Genomic DNA, 19,295 nt, shown 5'->3' with positions numbered 1-19,295 from the left:
GGACCCTGGGATCATGACCTGAGCTAAAGGCAGATGCTTAACGACTGAGCCACCCAGGCGCCCTAGGTTATATGTTTCTAAGAATTTATCCATTTCTTCTAAGTTGCCCAATTTGTTGGCATATAAGTTTTCATAATATTCTATTACAGTTGTTTGTATTTCTGTGGTGTTGGTTGTTATTTTAAAGATTTTATTTATTTTACAGAGAGATAGAGAGCATGAGCAGTGGGAGGGGCAGAGGGAAAGGGAGAGAGAGAATCCTAAGCAGACTCCCTGCTAAGCGTAGAGTCCGACATAGGGCTCAATCCCAGAACCATATCATGACCTGAGCCAAAAATCAAGAGTTGGACGCTTAACTGACTGAGTCACCCAGGCGCCCCCTGTGGTGTTGGTTGTTATTTTTCTCTTTCATTAGTGATTTTGTTTATTTGGGTTCTCTCTGATAACTCTGGCTAGAGGTTTATCAATTTTGTTGTCTTTCAAAGAACCAGCTCCTGGTTTCATTGATCTTTCTATTGTGTATTTTTAGTTTCTGTATCATTTATTTTTGCTCTAATCTTCATTATTTCCTTCCTTTTGCTCAGTTGGGGTTTTGTTTGTTCTTCTAACTCCTTTAGGTGTAAGTTACGTTGTTTGAGATTTTTCTTGCTTCTTGATGTCAGCCTGTATTACTATAAACCTGCCTCTTAGAACTTTTGCTGCATCCCAAAGATTTCGGAAAGTTGGTTTCTTTATTTTCATTTGTTTCAATGTAATTTTTGATTTCTTGTTTGACTTCTTGGTTCATCAATTCATTGTTTAGTAACATGTTATTTAGCCTCCATGGTTTTTATTTTATTTTATCGAGGTATAATTGACATTTAACATTACATGAGTTTCAGGTATACAACATGATGAATTGATATTTATATACAGTGAAATGATTACCCCAATAAGTCTAGTTTCCTCTTGTCATCATATAAAGTTACATAATATGTAACATAGTATCACTGACTATGGTCACCATGCTGTTCATTGCAACCCTATGACTTATTTGTGACTGGAAGTTTGTACCTCCTGCCCACCACCTTCTCCTATTTTGCCCAACCTTCAACTTCCCTGCCCTCTGGCAACCACCAATCTATTCTCTGCATTTGTAAGTTTTGTTTTGTTCATTCATTTGCTTTTAGATTTCCATATATAAATGAAATCATATTTGTCTTTGTCTGATTTATTTCATTTGGCCTAATATCCACAAGGTCCATCCGTGTGTTTAGAAATGCCAAGATTTCATTCTTTTTTATGGCTGAGTAATATTCCATTATGTGTGTTCACGTATGTACACACACCACATCCTTATCCATTCATCCATCAGTGGACACTTTGGTTGTTTCCATATCTTGAATATTATAAATAATGCTGCCATGAACATATTTCTTTTGATTAGTATTTTTATTTTCTTTGGATAAATACCCAGAAGTGAACTTATTGGATCAATGGTGATTCTACTTTTTGTTTTTGTGGTAACTCCATAATGGTTTCCATAGTGACTGTACTGTTTATATTCCCACCAATAGTGCAAGAGGGTCCCCTTTTCCCCAATCCTCACCAACACTTGTTACTTCTTGTCTTTTTTATAATGGCCATTCTGACAGTAGTGAGATTATACCTCATAGTGGTTTTGATTTGCAATTCCAATGATTAGTGATGTTGAGAATATTTTCGTGTGCCCACTGACCATCTGTATGTCTTCTCTGGAGAAAGATCTATTCAAGTCCTCTACCCATATTAATTAATTAATTAATCACGTTGTTGTTGTTGTTGTTATTGAGTTGTAGGAGTTCTCTATATATTTTGGATATTAACCCCTATTCAGATACATGATTTGCAAAGATCTTCTCCCATTCAGTAGGTTGCCTTTTTGTCGATGATTTTCTTCACTATGCAAAAGCTTTTTAGTTTAATGTAGTCTACTTGCTTTATTTTGCTTTTGTTGCCATTGCTCTTGGAGTCAGATCCAAAAAATATATATATATATATCACCAAGAGCAATCTCAAGGAGCTTACTGCCTGTTTTCTTCTAGGAGTTTTATGCCTTCCGGTCTTATATTCAAGTGGTTTACTCCATTTTGAGTTTACTTTTGTGTATGGTGTAAGACAGTGGTCCAGTTTCATTCTTTTGCATGTGGCTATTCAGTTTTCCCAGCACCATTTATTGAAGAGACTATTCTTTCCCCATTGTATATTCTTGTCACCTTTGTCATAAGTTAATTGACCATATGTGCACAGGTTTATTTCCTGGTTTTCTATTCTGTTTCATTGATCTATGTGTCTGTTTTTATGCCAATAATATACTGTTTGATTACTATAGCTTTCTAATGTGGTTTGAAATCAGGGAGAATGGTGCCTCCCCTATTTGCTCTCAAGATTGTTTTGGCTGGGGCACCTGGGTGGCTCAGTCGGTTGGGCAGCTGCCTTCAGCTCAGGTCAGGATCCCAGGGTCCTGGGATCGAGCCCCATACCGGGTTCTCTTATCAGCGGGGAGCCTGCTTTTCCCTCTCCCTCTGCCGCCCCCCTGCTTGTGCTCGCTCGCTCACTCTCTCTCTCAAATAAATAGATAAATCTTAAAAAAAAAAAAAAGATTGCTTGGCTATTAGGGATCATTTGTGGTTCCATACAAATTTTAGAATTATTTGTTCAATTCTGTGAAAAACCCCATTAGAATTTTGATAGAGTTGCACTGAATCGGTATGTTGCTTTGGGTAATATGGACATTTTAACAATATAAATTCTTCCAATCCATGACCATGGAGTATCTCCAATTTTTTGTGTCCTCTTATGATTTTTTTCACCAATGTCTTAATTTCCAGTATACAGGTCTTTCACTTCATTGTTTAAATTTATCCCTAGGTATTTAATTGTTTTTGAAACAATTGTAAGTGGGACTGTTCTCTTACAATGGGATTGTCCTTCTACTTCTGTTTGTTAGTGTACAAAAGCACAACAGATTTTTTTATATTGATTTTGTATCCTGTAACTTCACTGAATTACTTTATTAGTTCTCACAGGCTTTTGGTGGAGTCTTTAGGGTTTTATATACAGAAAAATATTTTTTCATGTCACCTGCAAATGGTGACAGCTTTACTTATTCCTTTCCAATTTGGGTGCCTTTTATTTCTTTTTCTTGTCTAATTGCTCTGGCTAGGATTTGCAATACTGTATTGAATAAAAGTGGTAAGAGTGAGCATCTTTGTCTTGCTCATGACCATGAGGAAAAATGTTGGGCTTTCCATCACTGAGCATGATCTTAGCTGTGGGTATGTCATTTATGGCCTTTATTATGATGAAGGGCATTCCTCTCTACCTACTTTGTTGAGAGCTTTTTTTTTTTTTTATCATAAATGGATGTTGAATTGTGTCAAATGCTTTTTCTGCATCTATTGAGAGGTTCATGTAATTTTTATCCTCCATTTTGTTAATGTGCTATATCACGTTGACTGATTTGTGGATGTTGAACCACAAATCTTTTTAATGTATTATTGAATTTGGCTTCCTAATATTTTGTTCAGGATTTTTACATCTATGTTCCTCAGGGACACTGACTTGTAATTTTCTTTCTTTTTTTTTTTTTAAAGATTTTATTTATTTATTTGACAGAGACAGAGACAGCGAGAGCAGGAACACAAGCAGGGAGAGTGAGAGAGGGAGAAGCAGGCTTCCCACTGAGCAGGGAGCCCAATGTGGGACTCGATCCCAGGACCCTGGGATCATGACCTGAGCCGAAGGCAGCCGCTTAATGACTGAGCCACCCAGGCGCCCCTCACTTGTAATTTTCATTTTTATGGTGTCCTTGTCTGCTTTTGGTATCAGAGTAATGCTGGCCTTGTAAAATGAGATTGGAAGTGTTCCCTCCTCTTCAAATTTTTGGGAGAGTTTGAGAAGAATAGGAATTAAATCTTCTTTGAATGTTTGGTAGAATTCACCACTGAAGCTGTCTGCTCCTGGACTTTTGTTTGTTGGGAGTGTTTTGATTATTGATTCAATCTCCTTGCTAGTAATTGGTCTATTCAGACTATTTCTCCATGATTTAGTCTCGGAAAACTGTTTCTAGGAATTTATCCATTTCTTCTAAGTTGTCCAATTTGTTGGCATATAATTGTTCATCACAGCCTCTTATTAGCCTTTGTATTATTTTGGTATCAGTTATAATGTTCCCTCTTTCATTTCTGATTTCATTTATTTAAGCTCTCTTTCTTTCTTAGTAAATAGCTCAAGGTTTATCAATTGTTCACTTTTTCAAAGAACCAGCTTAGTTTCATTGATCTTTTCCTTTTTTGAGAAAGAGAGAGCACAAGCAGGCCGGGTGGGGGGGTGCAGGGGGAGAGGGAGACTCCCCACTGAGCGGGGAGCCCAATGTGGGGCTCTATCCCAGGACACCAAGATCATGACCTGAGCCAAAGGCAGATGTTTAACCACCTAAGCCACCCAGGTGCCCCTCATCAATCTTTTCTATTTTCTATTTTGTTTTATTTGAGAGAGAGCACACACAGGCACAAATGGGGGGAGGGGCAGAGAAGGAGGGAGAGGGAAAGAATCTCTCAAGCAGACTCCATGCTGAGAGCAGAGTCTGACTCGGGGCTCAATCTCACAACCCTGAGATCATGACCTGAGCTGAAACCAAGAATCACTTAACTGACTGAGCCACCCAGGCACCCCTCTTTAGTCTCTATGTCATTTATTTCTTCTCTGACCTTTGTCATTTCCTTCCTTCTACTACCTTTGCGCTTCATTTGCTCTGTTTTCTAGTTCCTTTAGGTATAAAGTTAGATTATTTCAGAGTTTACTTGTTTCTTAAAGTAGGTCTCTATCACTATGAACTTCCCTATTAGAATTGCTTTTGCTGGGCGCCTGGGTGGCTCAGTCATTAAGTGTCTGCCTTCGGCTCAGGTCATGATCCCAGGGTCCTGGGATCGAGCCCCGCATTGGGCCCCCTGCTCAGCGGGAAGTCTGCTTCTCCTCTCCCACTTCCCCTGCTTGTGTTCCCTCTCTCGCTGTCTCTCTCTGTCAAATAAATAAATAAAATCTTTAAATAAAAAAAGAATTGCTTTTGCTGCAAATTTTGGAAAGCTATATTTTCATTTTCATTTATTTACTCATTTTTTTATTTCTCCTTCAATTTCTTAATTGATCCATTGGTTGTCTGGTGGCATGTTGTTAAATCTCCACATATTTGTAATTTTTCCAGTTTTTTGTGATTGATTTCCACTGTCATATCATTGTGGTCTGAAAAGATGCTTGATAGGGTTTCAATCTTCTAAAATTTCTTGAGATTTGTTTTATAGCCAAACATATTATCTATCCTAGAAAATATTCCACATGCACTTGAGAAGAATGTGTATTCTGCTGCTTTTCGGTAGAATGTTCCGCGTATATCTAAATCCATCTGGTCTGATGCATTTTAAGGCTGATGTTTCCTTATTATTTCTGTATGGATGATCTATTCATTGATGTAAGTGGGATATTAAAAGCCCTTATTAACACTGGATTGCTGTTAATTTCTCTCTTTAAGTCCGTTAATATTGCTTTATACTTTTAGGTGTTCCTATGTTGGGTACACAAATATTTGCAAATGTATCTTCTTGCTAGATTGAGCCCTTTATCATCATGTGATGCCCATCTTTTCCTTTTATTACAGTCTGTTTTAAGTCTATTTTGTCTGATATAAGTGTAGCTACCCCAGCTTACTTTTGGTTTCCATTTGCATGAAACAACTTTTTCCATCTCTTCACTTTTAACCTGTATGTGTCGCTACATCTGAGGGGAGCCTCTTATAGGCAGCATATAGATGGGTCTTGCTTTTTTTTATCCTTTCAGCCACTCTATATCTTTTGATTGAAGAATTTAGTCCATTTATGGGGGGAGGGGTTGCCCTTTTCATCAAAACATTTATTAAATGAATAACCACACTCAGCCTGAGTTGTGTATGGGCTATTAAAGGCTTAAATCCTTAGCTAAAACCAGGAAAACTGCTGCCCCTTCTTCACCTTCACAGAGCAGTTACTGTTCATAGTTGGGCCAGCCTTATGGGATGCGAAAGGGGTCAGTATCCCAGAGCAAGATTCTGCTGAACTGGAATGGAGCCAGGGATGAGGGCACTGAGCCAACCCCTCTAAGCAGTGATCTTGTGCTCTGAAGACAGATGGGGAACATGAAGGCTCCTTTCTGGCTAGGATGAGGCATGTAGGTGATGGAAAAGAAAGCCAGAGAGAGGCTGGGGAAAGGAGACAGGAATTGCTTTTTATTGACTTGGTAGTGCGTTCTGCAGTAGAGCCCCTTCAGGTTTAAGGGCATTTTTTTCTGCTTCCTTTCTCCTTTCTGCAACTTCTCCTGCTGCCTAGCTGCCATGCCTGTAATCTAGCATCCATTTCCTCTGACAGCAATATAACTCATCTTGCAAACTTCTCCCTTTGGGCTTTTCTTTGAAGCTAGCCTTTCACTGGAGTGCAGGGCAGCCATCTGTGTAAGACCAGTTTGGGAACTCTGTAAGGGGCCCTTAGCCAGAGGGGTTGGCAGCCAGGCCCTGTCTGGGTGGAGAAAAACAGTCCGGTGAGGATTCAGCCCAGCTTCTGGTCCCCCAGTTCTCCCCAGACTGGCACTCACTGGAATTGTCACTGGCTGCCCACCTGAGCCACCACACTACTGTGCAGCCTCGGGACACCTAAAGCAACCATGCTGAAGCCACAGAGCCAGAAGAGGGCATCAGTCCATTTATGTTTAAAATAACTATAGATGGGTATCTACTGTCATTTTGTTATGTTTCCTGGCTGTTTTGTAGTTCTTCTCTGCTCCTTTTAACTCTTGCTCTCTTCCTTTATGGCTTAATGTCTTTCTTTGGTGTTATGTTTCCATTCCATTTTCATGATCTTTTGTATATCTACCATACATGTTTGTTCTGTGGTTTCCATGAGGCTTACATATATTAGCCTATACATATACCAGTGTATTTTAAGTTGATAGCAAGTTAAGTCTGAATGTACTCTAAAACTCTACATTTTTACTTCCCTTCCCACATTTTATGTTTTGGATGTCACATTTTACATCTTTACATTTTGTATATCCCTTAACTAACTGTTGTAGTTATACTTATTTTTACTACTTTTATCTTCTAACCTTCATGCTAACTTTATAAGTGATTAGTCCACTACCCTTAATATATATATTTACCTTTACCAGAGAGATTTTTACTTTCATATATTCTCTTGCTACCAATTGGCCTTTCTTTTCATCTTAAAGTACCTTTAACGAGTCTTATAAGTCTATTTTAGTACTGGTGAACTTGTTCAGTTTTTGCTTGTTGGGAAAACTTTCTCTCCTTCAATTCTAAATGATAATCTTCTCAGGTAGAATATTCTCAGTTGGAAGTTTTTTTGCTTTCAGCACTTTAAATATATCATGTGACTCCCTTCTGGCCTGCAAAGTTTCTGCTGAAAAACCTAGTAAGAGTCTTGGCGGGGGCGGGGGGGTCCTTTGTACATAACAATACATAAAAAGTTGTTTTTCTCTTGCTGCTATTAAGATTCTCTTTAACTTTTGACGTTTTAATTATAATGTGTCTTGGTGTGAATCTCTTTGGGTTCATCTTATTTGGAACTCTCTGGGATTCCTAGATCTAAACGTCTGTTTCCTTCCCCAGATTAGTGAAGTTTTCAGCTAATATTTCTTCAAATAAGCTTTCTATCCCTTTCTCTCTCTTCTCCTTCTGGGAGACCTATTATGAGAACATTATTCACTTGATGTTGTCCCATAGCCCCCATAAGGTAACTCCACTTTTTTTTTTCTTGCTGTTCTGTTTGAGTCCCCTGGTCCCAGTCACTAATCCTTTCTTCTGGTTCCTCTAGTCTGCTGTTGAACTTCTGTAGTGTGTCTTTCAGTTTAGTTATTACATTCTTCAGTTCCATGACTTCTGTTTGTACTTTCTTATGTTTTCCATCTCTTTCTTTAAGCTTTGTGTTTATCCATTCTTCTCCTGAGACCAGTAAGCATCTTTATGACCATTATTTTGAACTCTTTATCAGGTAAGTTACTTATCTGTTTCATTAAGGTTTTTTTCAGGGGTTTTATCTTCTTTCATTTAGAACATATTCCTTTGTTTTCTTTCTTCCTTGACTTTCAGTGTCTGTTCCTATGTATTAGGCAAAACATCTATCTCTTCGGTCTTGAAGGAGTGGTCACAGAAAGACTGGGATATTTCAGTCTGCTATCTGTGTAGTGCTTTGTGGGTATTAGCCTGCCAAAAACTCTGACTGGTTCAGTCCCATGGGTCCCAGAAACACAAGCCTCCCTGGACACCAGAGGCAGGTGTTCAAAGGGCATTCCTTCTATGGACTGCCATACTTGCCAGCTTTGGCAGGGCCAAGGAGGACCACTAGGCCAAGGCAAAGCTGCCTACCAGCTTTTGCAGTGTGGGGCTGCAAGGGGCACTGGGCCAGGGGAAGCTGGCCCAACAGGTTTGGTGGGGCAGAGCCACAGAGGAGCACAAAGGCAGGACAAACAACTTTTACAAGGTAGAGAGAGAGTGCAAAAATGGCACCTGCCAGTGCTGGTGCTAGCAAGGTGGAAGAGTGCAGAAATAGTGCCCACCAGTGCCTCTAGCCACAGAGAGGGTTCCAACAGACACCTGTCCCTCTGACAGGCACTTTAAGCTTACCCAGTGAATCCCTCACATATGGCCTAGGCACCTCCAAACTGCTACTTTCGTGCTGGGTCCCAGGACAAGTAAGTCTGTGTGTGAATACTTTAAGAGCAGAGTCCCAGTTTCCTACAACCCTTGGGTTTCCTTGATGTAAGCCCCATTGGTTTTCAAAGCCAATTTTGAGAGCTCATCTCTCTGGTACAGGTCCCAAGAGTTGGGGTTCCTGATGTGGGGCTCAAACTCCTCATTCCTCAGGGATCCACTCCATATTTGTTAGATTCCTCCCTCTTGTGAGTCACTGAGTCGGGAGTTGGGTTCTTGGTGAGACCATGTCTCTGCCTCTCCCACCTATCTCGAGGTGGCCTTGGATCATTTGTTTTGGAGGAGTTGTTCAGCTAGTCCTCAGGTCTTTTTCAGAGACAGTTGTTCCATAGGTATCTGTAGATTTGGTGTGTCCTTGGTAGAGTGAGTAGGGTCTTCCTATGCCACCCATCTTGAACCACCTCTCTGTTCTTTTTTAAATCCTCCTTTCTCTTTCCCACTTTGATTTTCCCTTTCTTCACTAACATTTGTTATACTCCACTAATAATGGATACAGGCTATGCTGAATCCCTATGTTAAAAAGTTCAAAATTTTCAGAAATAGCTAAACATTTTCCAAAATAAGGTCTGTTATTATCTCCCTTTTTTTTATAAATGGAGTTTCTCACATATTCTTATAAAGTATAAATAATATAGTTCTTTATTTATAGAATAGACTTCTCTAGGGGCGCCTGGGTGGCTCAGTCGGTTGAGGGTCTGCTCATGATCCCAGCGTTGTGGGATTGAGCCCCACATCGGGCTCTGTGCTCAGCGGGAAGCCTGCTTCTCCCTCTCCCTCTGCCTGCCTATCTGCCTACTTGTGATCTCTCTCTCTCTCTTTCAAATAAATAAATAAAATCTCTAAAAAAAAAAAAAAAATAGACTTCTCTATGCTCATAAGAACACCCTGAACAAATTTTACATTTTTCTAGGTGATTACTGATTATGGCAACATGCTACAAATATAGCTATGTACAGGAAAGAGATCTGATCGTATTCACAGCAGTAGACTTGAAAACTTCTAAGTCACCTATGAGTTATGTTCATTGCCTCTCCATAAAGAAGTGATGAATAAGTACCTACAAATGCTGCTAAACAATGTTAAATAGTTTCCCTTTCTAGTAAACTGGTGTCTCCTTTTCTCAACTATCACTCAGAGAATCTTTTCTTTTTTTTTTTTTTTAAGTTTTTTAAGAGAACTCTACCCCCAACATAGGCTCGAACTCACAATGCCAAGATCAAGAATCTCATGTTCTACCAATTAAGTCAACCAAGCACCTTGAATCTTTTCTTTCTGAAGTAGAATCTTTCAGAAAAGAAGATCCAAAAAGCCAAATAGCTGTTACTGCACCTTACTTATATTTTGATTAATTATATATGTGCAAAAGCACACTGTTCCCACTCTTAAAGAGAAAATATTCGAGTTTTCTTTCTCTCTTAAGGAAAATACACATTCCTTATTATTTTCCTTTACACAATCAAAAAATCCTCAACCTAAATGAGTTCACATTTTTTTTTTCAGTGAAGCTTGATAGGTAGGCAGCAGCTCCCCATTCTTTCTCTACAAGATTTTACTGAGCTAACCTTCAATAGGGTAACTGTGATCTAAGATGATGAACCCAGAGTACTTGCCTTTCCAGTCTTCTCCATGCTTCTGTAACTAGCGCTGCAACCAGGTCATGGGCCTCAGTAGCACACCTCAATAAAATCAAGAGAAAATCATTTTCCATACATAAACACTTTTAAATTATTAAAAACAATTATGCAAGTAAGAATTATAATGCAAAAGTGAACTTCAAGTTATCGTACTCTTACACAGTCCTTATTTCTGGTCCATTCCCTTTTCAGTATTCTGTTTCCTTGATACAATATAATAAACATCTACATTTTATCCCATGCCTCTCTCATTCTTTTATCTGTTCAATGCCTTCCACTGAACAATGAAAATGTTTAATGATACATATTATAAGTACACATAATATATATTAATTTGCTCTGATTACAAAAATATTTTTATAGGAGAGAGTTTGTAAAATAAAGAAAAACTTGAACAGGGTACTAAAAATCATTTATAGGTATCTGTACTAATAAATAACCACCATCATTAGTTTGGAACATTTCATTCCAGTTATCTTTTCTACACACATATGAAATACACATATTTCTTTTACACTTTTATATTCTGCCTTTTTCAATAAGTTAACATTATATTATGGACATTTGCCCAAGACATATTGTTCACAACAATTTTTAAACATTGTACACTATTCCCTTACGTGAATATAATATCATTTAAACACACAACTACTTCTAGAATTTTAGTTTTTCAATATTATAAAAAATGTTGAGATGAATATCAATGTACAATAACCTTTATATGTATCTCCGATTACTTTCTTAGGATAAATCCTAGAAGCAAAATTATTGGATCCAGGGTATTTTTATAGTTTTTGATATATATTGTACCACCAGAGCACATAAGAGTCCCTCTTCCAGTATATCTTCATTAACAATGAATACTTTCTATATAACTAAAACACATATACTGTATTTTGTATGTATAAAAATCTCTTTTTAACCAATTTCAACATCTTTATATTGTTAAGGCTATATCAGTTTGTCTCCTAAAAATCAAAGACTTTCAGGCTGAGCCATGAAGCAAAATTGAACTACATGTTGTTTTTAAAACTTGAAAACAAAATTATATTTTATTCTTGAAATCCTTCCATTATTAAAATATGACTTAGAAGGGAAACATAGAAATATAGTTTTTAGACAAATCATCACCAAGCAGCATTTCTCCATCTGCCTAACAGAAATGAGTCTGATGAGGTATTTAACACAATGTTTTGGTAAGTTGGAACCTGACCTTGCATAGATATTTATAATATATATTAACATATTAAAGGCTCTGAAGAGTCCTGCAAAAAAGACTTGTTTAATTTTGTCTTATTCATCATTTTCCAAGTTAACATGACCACTGAGAAAGCAAATGTATACTGATATACAGGCTGGATAATCATGTGAGAAAACTGCTGTTTTTCCATCAATGAGACAAAGAAACAGACTTATTGCAACTTTTGTGTGTTATTTTTCTCTTATATATCTGCTAGATACTTTATTCAGAAAATCCAGTTCTTCTGCAGGCTGGATTCCCTTGCAAACAACGTAAAATTTCTTTTTTTTTTTTTATGCTTTCCCAGCTTTACTGAATTATGATTAACAAATAAAAATTGTGTATATTTAGGTTGCAAAACAGGATATTTGATATACATATACAATGAATATCCTCTAAACATCTTAAAAATATTAGATGATCAGGAAAACTATTTACAGAAAAAAACCGCAGTTTTTCATTTTAAAGAGATTTTTAGAAAATTAAGATATAAAAATAAACTACAATCATTTCTATAAAATCTAAAAGTACATTACTTACTGTTGTGTGATGTACAAGACATTCACCAGGGTATCATCATTCGTGAATTCCATTTGACTTGTAGCTAAATTATGAAGAGTAAGAAATTGGGGATGGTCTCTGATACATTCAACATTTTTTAAAAAGCTGGTCTTCTGCTTTTGAAACTGCCAAAGTATATTAAATGCACATTCCACTTGCTTTTCTGAAAGTATGGCTTTGTTTTTTTCAATAAGATCAAATACTTGCTCTTCATCTGTACACGTAATCATCTGGCTAATTAGTGGTTTACAGCTGCAGGTTCGAAATTGAAACACTCTCCAGGAGAACGGACAAATAGCTCTTAGGCGAAGCATATTTACAAACAATGAGTCTAAAAGAAAGGTAATTTTTCATTTACATCACAAATTTTCTTAGGTAATGAAAACCATTTGCAACTAGTAGTCAGGTGCAGTATGCTGATAAAAAGGTAACTATTTTTCCTTCACGTATTTTGCTTCCATTATAACTCCAAATCCCATTGATTCCAACATGCAGCTTCTGTAAAAGGATTGGTTTAACATGGTTATGCTAATATTATTAATAACAAATGAGTTCCAAAATTCAAATTAAAGTAACAAGCTTTTTCTGCATTAACTAGAGACTTTGTTCTTTTTTTTTTTAAAGATTTTATTTCAGAGAGAGAGTACACAAGCAGGGGTGGGTGGGGGGTAGACAGGCCGAGGAAGAGGGAGAAGCAGACTCCCCACTGAGCAGGGAGCCTGATGTGGGGCTCGATCTCAGGACCCTGAGATCATGACCCGAGCCGAAGGCAGATGCTCAACCAACTGAGCCACCCAGGCACCCCGCTAGAGACTTTGTTCTTAGTCCGAAGCAAACAGCAGGATTTGGTCCGAAACTAAGTGTCCAGGAAAAAGGACTTCTTTCTGCACTCCATTTAAAAAATGTTTGTTAAATCTGACATATATGTAGCTTTCAAATTTGATCACAAAAGCAGAAGGGAAAAAAATCTTAAACTCAGAACCATCTTTTTAAACAAATGAGTCAAACTATTTGCAATAAATAAATATATCACCTTTAACATGTTTACAAGGAACAGCCATTAATTCAGAGCCATACATTTTTTTTTTTAAGGTTTTATTTATTTGACAGAGAGAGACACAGCAAGCGAGGGAACACAGCAGGGGGAGTGGGAGAGGGAGAAGCAGGCTCTCCGCGGAGCAGGGAGCCTGATGCGGGGCTCGATCCCAGGACCCTGGGATCATGACCTGAGCTGAAGGCAGACGCTTAATGACTGAGCCACCCAGGCACCCGAGAGCCATACATTTTTTTAAAAACGTTTTTTCAGGTGGTTCAGTCAGTTAAGCATCTGCCTTCAACTTGGGTCATGATCCCAGAGTCCTGGGATGAAGCCCCATGTCTGGCTCCCTGCTCACTGGAGAGCTTGCTTCTCCCTCTCCCTCTGCCCCCCCACCCAACTCATGCTCTCTCTTGTTCTATGTCAAATAAATAAATAAAACCTTTTATAAAATAAGTGAACAAATAATTTTTTTCAGGGGCACCTACGTGACTCAGTTGGTTAAGCAACCGACTCTTGGTTTCGGTTCAGGTCATGATCTCAGGGTGGTGGGATACAGCCCAGGACCAGGCTCTGCCCTTAGCACCCAGTCAGCCTAAGATTCTTTCCCTCTCCCTGCCCCTCTGCTTCCCCCTCCGCTTGCAAGTGTGCACTCTCCCTCTCTCTCTAAAATAAATAAGTAAGATGTTTTTTAAAAAATTTTTTCAGAATAGTTTCTGGTATATTTACTTTCAGGATAATTTCTTGCCCCTTTCTTCTGGTACTCTAAAAGAACTCAAATGGTTTGGTCACTATTGACCTTCGATCAGTTTAAACCAATAAGCAAGATGATTAAAGCTCCAATCAGGACATATAAAGAAATCAAGAAATGTATCAAGACATGATGAAGCAATTTAAAAACCGAAGATAATTATGAAAAAGGATAATTTGTTTTAAAAATACATTATAAATGTTTATATTTCTAATTCAGAAACAGCAGAAAAGCTGGGACTAAAATCATAGCATCTAACACTTCTGAAACATTTCACAAAGGACTTCTAAAATATATTATTCCATTAAATTCTCTCAACTAACCTATCAGGTAGATATTATCATTTGCATTTCACAGATAAGAAAAGCTATTTTCAAAAAGGTTAAAAAACTATTCTAGTATTTGTGAAGCTGAGACAATCACCCAGTTATTTCAATTCTTTCAACTTGTAACACCTTACATCAACAAAATCAACACTAAAAGATTGCCTCAGACTCCTCTCTATAGCTATGCTAGGCTGTTCACAAGAAAGAAAAAAAACAGTATTGGTACTTTGTGGCTATCAGTACAGCATGCTGACCAAAGCCAACTTGGGTCACACACATACACAAAAACCCTGTACACAGCAAGGATATCTTCAAGATTCTCCTATCTACCCACAATAGAAAATGGACGCAGGGGCGCCTGGGTGGCTCATTCGTTAGGCGTCTGCCTTCGGCTCGGGTCATGATCCTGGGGTCCTGGGATCGAGCCCCGCATCGGGCTCCCTGCTCCGCGGGAAGCCTGCTTCTCCCTCTCCCACTCCCCTTGCTTGTGTTCCCTCTCTGGCTGTCTTTCTCTCTGTCAAATAAATAAAACCTTTAAAAAAAAAAAAAAAAGAAAAGAAAATGGAAGCAGCTCAATGGCTAGAATACCAACCCGTCAAGTCCCCAGTTCTGCCCCCAGATAAATGACCTTGGGGAAGGCATTTAACCAAAGGAGGGGCCTTGGGACTGTGAGTGCAGGGTAAACAGTGAAACCCTGTGTAAAGGACAAGCATTCTCCACGCTGGGCGCACAGTAAGCCCTGAACCAATGAAAGTGATCTCCCGCGTCCCCTCTAGCAGTGGGCTCAGCCCTGCCCTCCTCCAAGCACTGGAAAAATCCAATACCCGGAAGGAGGTTCTCAGCTAAACCCTGCATCTCGGGACCGAAAACACGCTGGGTGATAGAAAACCTGCCGCCGCTACCCGGCCCTGACTTGCAGGTTAAGCTCTTCCCTCAACAAGCTCCAACTTTTCTGGAGGATTCCAGGTAACGCTCGTCACGATAGCTCAAAAGTCAGGGCTATTTCTGGTCCCCAACAAGTGACGTAACAGGCTTGGTTGTGGCGTTCCCTCCCGTCCCCCCACATCACATAGTTTGCAGCCTTTCCTCGAGAGACATCACCTATCTTCTGACGATCCAGTCCCCAAACGGGAAAAAATGCCGGAACAGCAGAGCGCGCTCAGCGGAAGGCACGTACTACATGCCCCAGAGGACGCAGCGGCGAGGCCAACGGAATGGACGTCGCTTACGCATTCGCGGGGAATTCTGGGCATTGTAGTTCCACGTTGAGAGACTCTGGGACAACACGTTTTAAACTGTTGAAGTTACAGGTGCTTTAGGTCATTGTTTCCCAATCATCTGAGGTTTTCTCCCAGTCCATGGAAGACTGATTATTTTAATAATATATAATAAAAAATGGGACGCCTGGGTGGCTCAGTTAGTTAAGCGTCTGCCTTTGGCTCAGGTCATAATCCCAGGGTCCTGGGATCAAGTCCCACTTCAGGCTCCTTGCTCAGCAGGGAGCTTGCTTCTCCCTCTGCCTGCTGTTCTCCCTGCTTGTGCTCTCTCTCTCTCTCTGACAAATAAATAAATAAAATCTTTAAAATATATGTATAATAAAAAATGAATATTTAGAAAATAGAGATTTGAAAAGGTAAACAGGGAAAAAACACAGGTGGATTTTTGTTTCTTACAATATTCAACATATATGAAATAACTGTCAAATGGCTATAAGAGTAAACTCTTACTCTTAGTATCAGCCCTTGTGTCACAGTGAGGCCAGTCTTTGGAACTGTACTTTTTTTTTAACAGCTTTATTGAAAAATAATTTACACACCAAGCAATTTACCCATTTACAGTGTACAATTCAATGTTTTTCCTAATTTAGCGTTGTGGAGCATCACCACAATTCATTTTAAAATATTTTCATTAAGTCCAAAAAGAAACCAGCTAACCAATAGCAGTCACTTCCCATCCCCCACCTCCAACACCATAGACAACTGCTAATGGCAGAGCACATTTTGAGTTGCACTGATTTAGATTGTTTGGAAACAGATCAACTGATAACAAATTTGAAGATTGAGGTTGACCTTAATGCACAGAATAGATAGAGTTTCAGAACAAACATCAGAAAAAGCATAGGGATGAAACTGGGCATAACCTGTGTCAATACCCTTCAGTCAAAGACCTATAGTTAAAGTTGGGATTACTGACCAGTTGCAATGAAGCAGAACACACCCCAAGGAGTGTCAAATTAAGAAGGTGTTAGAAAGAACTTATTATGGTATTCAGCCTTGTGTTAAGTGATTTGGGGGAGGCTAAGGGAGCTTTTCTCTGGACTGGATGCTGTGAGGAAGCAGGGATAATTCCATTATTGGGTAACTTAATAAACTTTTTCTATAGGGCAGGAGGAATGAAGTGAGGTTACAGCTGTATTTGATAAAGAGGGAGCAGTCACTCATAAAAGCCAGGATAGGTAGATGTTTGGTCATTTTTTGTGATTTGGACAATGTTCTTGTTTTGGTCTCAGTTCTGTATGATTATGGAATGGTCTTGTCTGTGTCTTGTTCCATCATAGTCAGATAGTGGCCTTGTCTCATGTTGGTGTTCTGTGCAATTGTTCAACAGAATACCAACGCTGAGCTATGAGTGCCAGACCAGCTCCTGGCAACAATAAGGCCTAAATGATAGTGTCAGGACTATCTAGAAGAAACTAACTATAGTTTCTTCACTGTTGGGACCTGTTCATCTCCTTCTCACCAGTTTGCAAAATTGTAAGGAGACTGGCCTAAGAAACGAATACCAGAAGCTTGCCTTCCTTTGGAATCTTGTTTATGTACGGAAAGGAAACCCTTTTGTTTAGTCACTGTTAGCAACTTTTTTCTTTACTTGCAGTCTAGGGCATTCATAAGATATATATTTATGTATAAATCACACCTGAGAACAAAATTAAGGTAATAATTTAAGTCCATAGCTATAAAATTGTATTCTAGCTGAAGCATCTTTTACAAGAGCTAACAAGTGGGTAACAAAGTATGGCTCTTAATTTCCTCCTAGCAAATGTCAATGCCCTTCAGCCAAAAATCACAAGAAGCCTGCAGTTGAGGTTTATTACTTGTTGCAGCTAAGGAAAATGCACACTGCAGGGAATCATTTAGCTGCTCAGTAAAAGAGTACTAGAAAGAAACTGTTATAGGATTTGGGCTTTGATTGGGTAATTTTGGGGAAGGTCTAAGGAAGAAATTGTTTGCTCTATCTTGGGTGCTCTAAGGAAGCAGGGCAATTCTATGATTGGGCATCTAATACATCTAAGTATAAGAAAAGCAGACTAACGGGGGGATAAGGCTGAAATTGGTAAAGAAGTAGCATTCACTCATTTAATGAGAGGTGTATCTTTGGTATTTTGTGTGGCACAGTGACCTTGTCTGATGTCAATGTTCTGTGAGATTGTTTATGTCCAACAGGAGGACAATATGCTTTAAGCCCTGCCAGAATAGTTTGAAATAACATTGAGTCTTTTTTTTTTTTAAGATTTTATTTATTTATTTGACAGAGAGATAGAGAGAACAAGTAGGCAGAGAGGCAGGCAGAGGGAGAGGGAGAAGCAGGCTCCCCGCCGAGCAGGGAACCCGATGCGGGGCTCGATCCCAGGACCCCGGGATCATGACCTGAGCTGAAGGCATCCACTTAACCAACTGAGCCACCCAGGCACCCCGAAATAACATTGAGTCTTAACAATGAGCATTAGGCCAGTTTCTCCAACATCAGAGACTGTTTTCTTCCCCCTCACAAATTAATTTGAATGTTTTTCTCCTGGAGTAATTCTGCCAGTAAAAATGTGTTTGTTGTATATAACACCAACAGCACAGGCAAGAAGAGAAAAACTAAGTAAATTGGACTTCATCAAAATTTATTTTTTTTTAAGATTTTATTTATTTATTTGTCAGAGAGAGAGAGAGCACAAGCAGGGGGAGTGGGAGAGGGAGAAGCAGGCTCCCCGCTGAGCAAGGAGCCTGATGCGGGGCTCGATCCCAGGACCCTGGGATCATGACCTGAGCCAAAGGCAGACACTTAACTGAATGAGCCACCCAGGCATCCTTGACTTCATCAAAATTTAAAACTTTCATTCATCAAAGAACACTGTTAATAGAGTGAAAAGGCAACCCACAGAATGGGAGAAAATATTTGCAAATGATATATCTGATAGATTAATATCCAGAAAATATGAAGAACTCATACAAATCAGTGAAAAAAATTTTTTTCAATGGGCAAAGGACTTGAACAGACATTTCTCCATGGTCACAGGCACATGAAAAAATGTTCAACATCACTTATCATTAGGGAAATGCAAACCAAAGTACAATGAGAGACCACTTCACATCCAATAGGATGGCTATTACTAAAAAAATCAGAAAATAACAAGTGTTGGCAAGGGTGTGGAGAAACTGGAACCCTTGTGTATTACTGGTGGGAATGTAAAAAGGTGCAGCTGCTGTGGGGAAACAGTATGGTGGTTCCTCAAAAAATTAAACAGAATTATCATGTAATCTAGTGATTTTATTTCTGAATACTCAAAAGAATTAAAAGCAGGAACTTCAGCAAATATTTAAACAGCAATGTTCGTAGCAGCATTATGTACAATAGCCAAAATGTAGAAGCAACCCAAATGTCCATTGACAGATAAATGGATAAAGAAAATGTCATATATACATATAGTGGGATTTTATTCAGCCTTAAAAAGAAAGGAAATTCTGACACATGCTACAACATGGATAAACCTTGAAGACACTTTGCTAAATGAAGTAAGCCAGACACAGAAGAACAAATATTGTATGATTCCATTCATATGAGGTACCTAGAGTAGTCAAATCCATAGAAACAAAAAGTAGAATAGCAGTTACTAGGAGATGTGGGGAAAAGGTAATGGAGAGTTGTTCAGTGGGTATAAAGCTACAGTTTTGCAAGACAAAAAGTTCTAAAGATTGATTTCACAAA

General features: G+C 38.8%; 1 protein-coding gene and 1 pseudogene across 1 annotated transcript in view; both read right to left on the bottom strand.

Moving 5' to 3' along the window:
* The window catches only part of FASTKD1 (FAST kinase domains 1), a gene marked incomplete at its 5' end in the record, with an annotated part of 41,049 nt that extends 28,491 nt beyond the window's left edge, over window positions 1–12,558 (bottom strand). Inside the window, 2 exons of the mRNA XM_081815329.1 lie at window positions 10,384–10,449; window positions 12,188–12,558. Coding sequence (XP_081671455.1) covers window positions 10,384–10,449; window positions 12,188–12,558 — 437 coding nt within the window. The remainder of the gene's footprint in view (window positions 1–10,383; window positions 10,450–12,187) is intronic.
* Window positions 5,442–7,937, bottom strand: LOC102736267 (large ribosomal subunit protein mL52 pseudogene; annotated as a pseudogene).
* Window positions 12,559–19,295: the final 6,737 nt, after the last annotated feature.

This window comes from Leptonychotes weddellii, chromosome 3 (genome assembly GCF_054177405.1).
Source record: "Leptonychotes weddellii isolate Sample4059 chromosome 3, ASM5417740v2, whole genome shotgun sequence".
NCBI lineage: Eukaryota > Metazoa > Chordata > Mammalia > Carnivora > Phocidae > Leptonychotes > Leptonychotes weddellii.
Note: the sequence above shows the minus strand (reverse complement) of the source record. Positions and strands in the feature narration are given on the sequence as shown.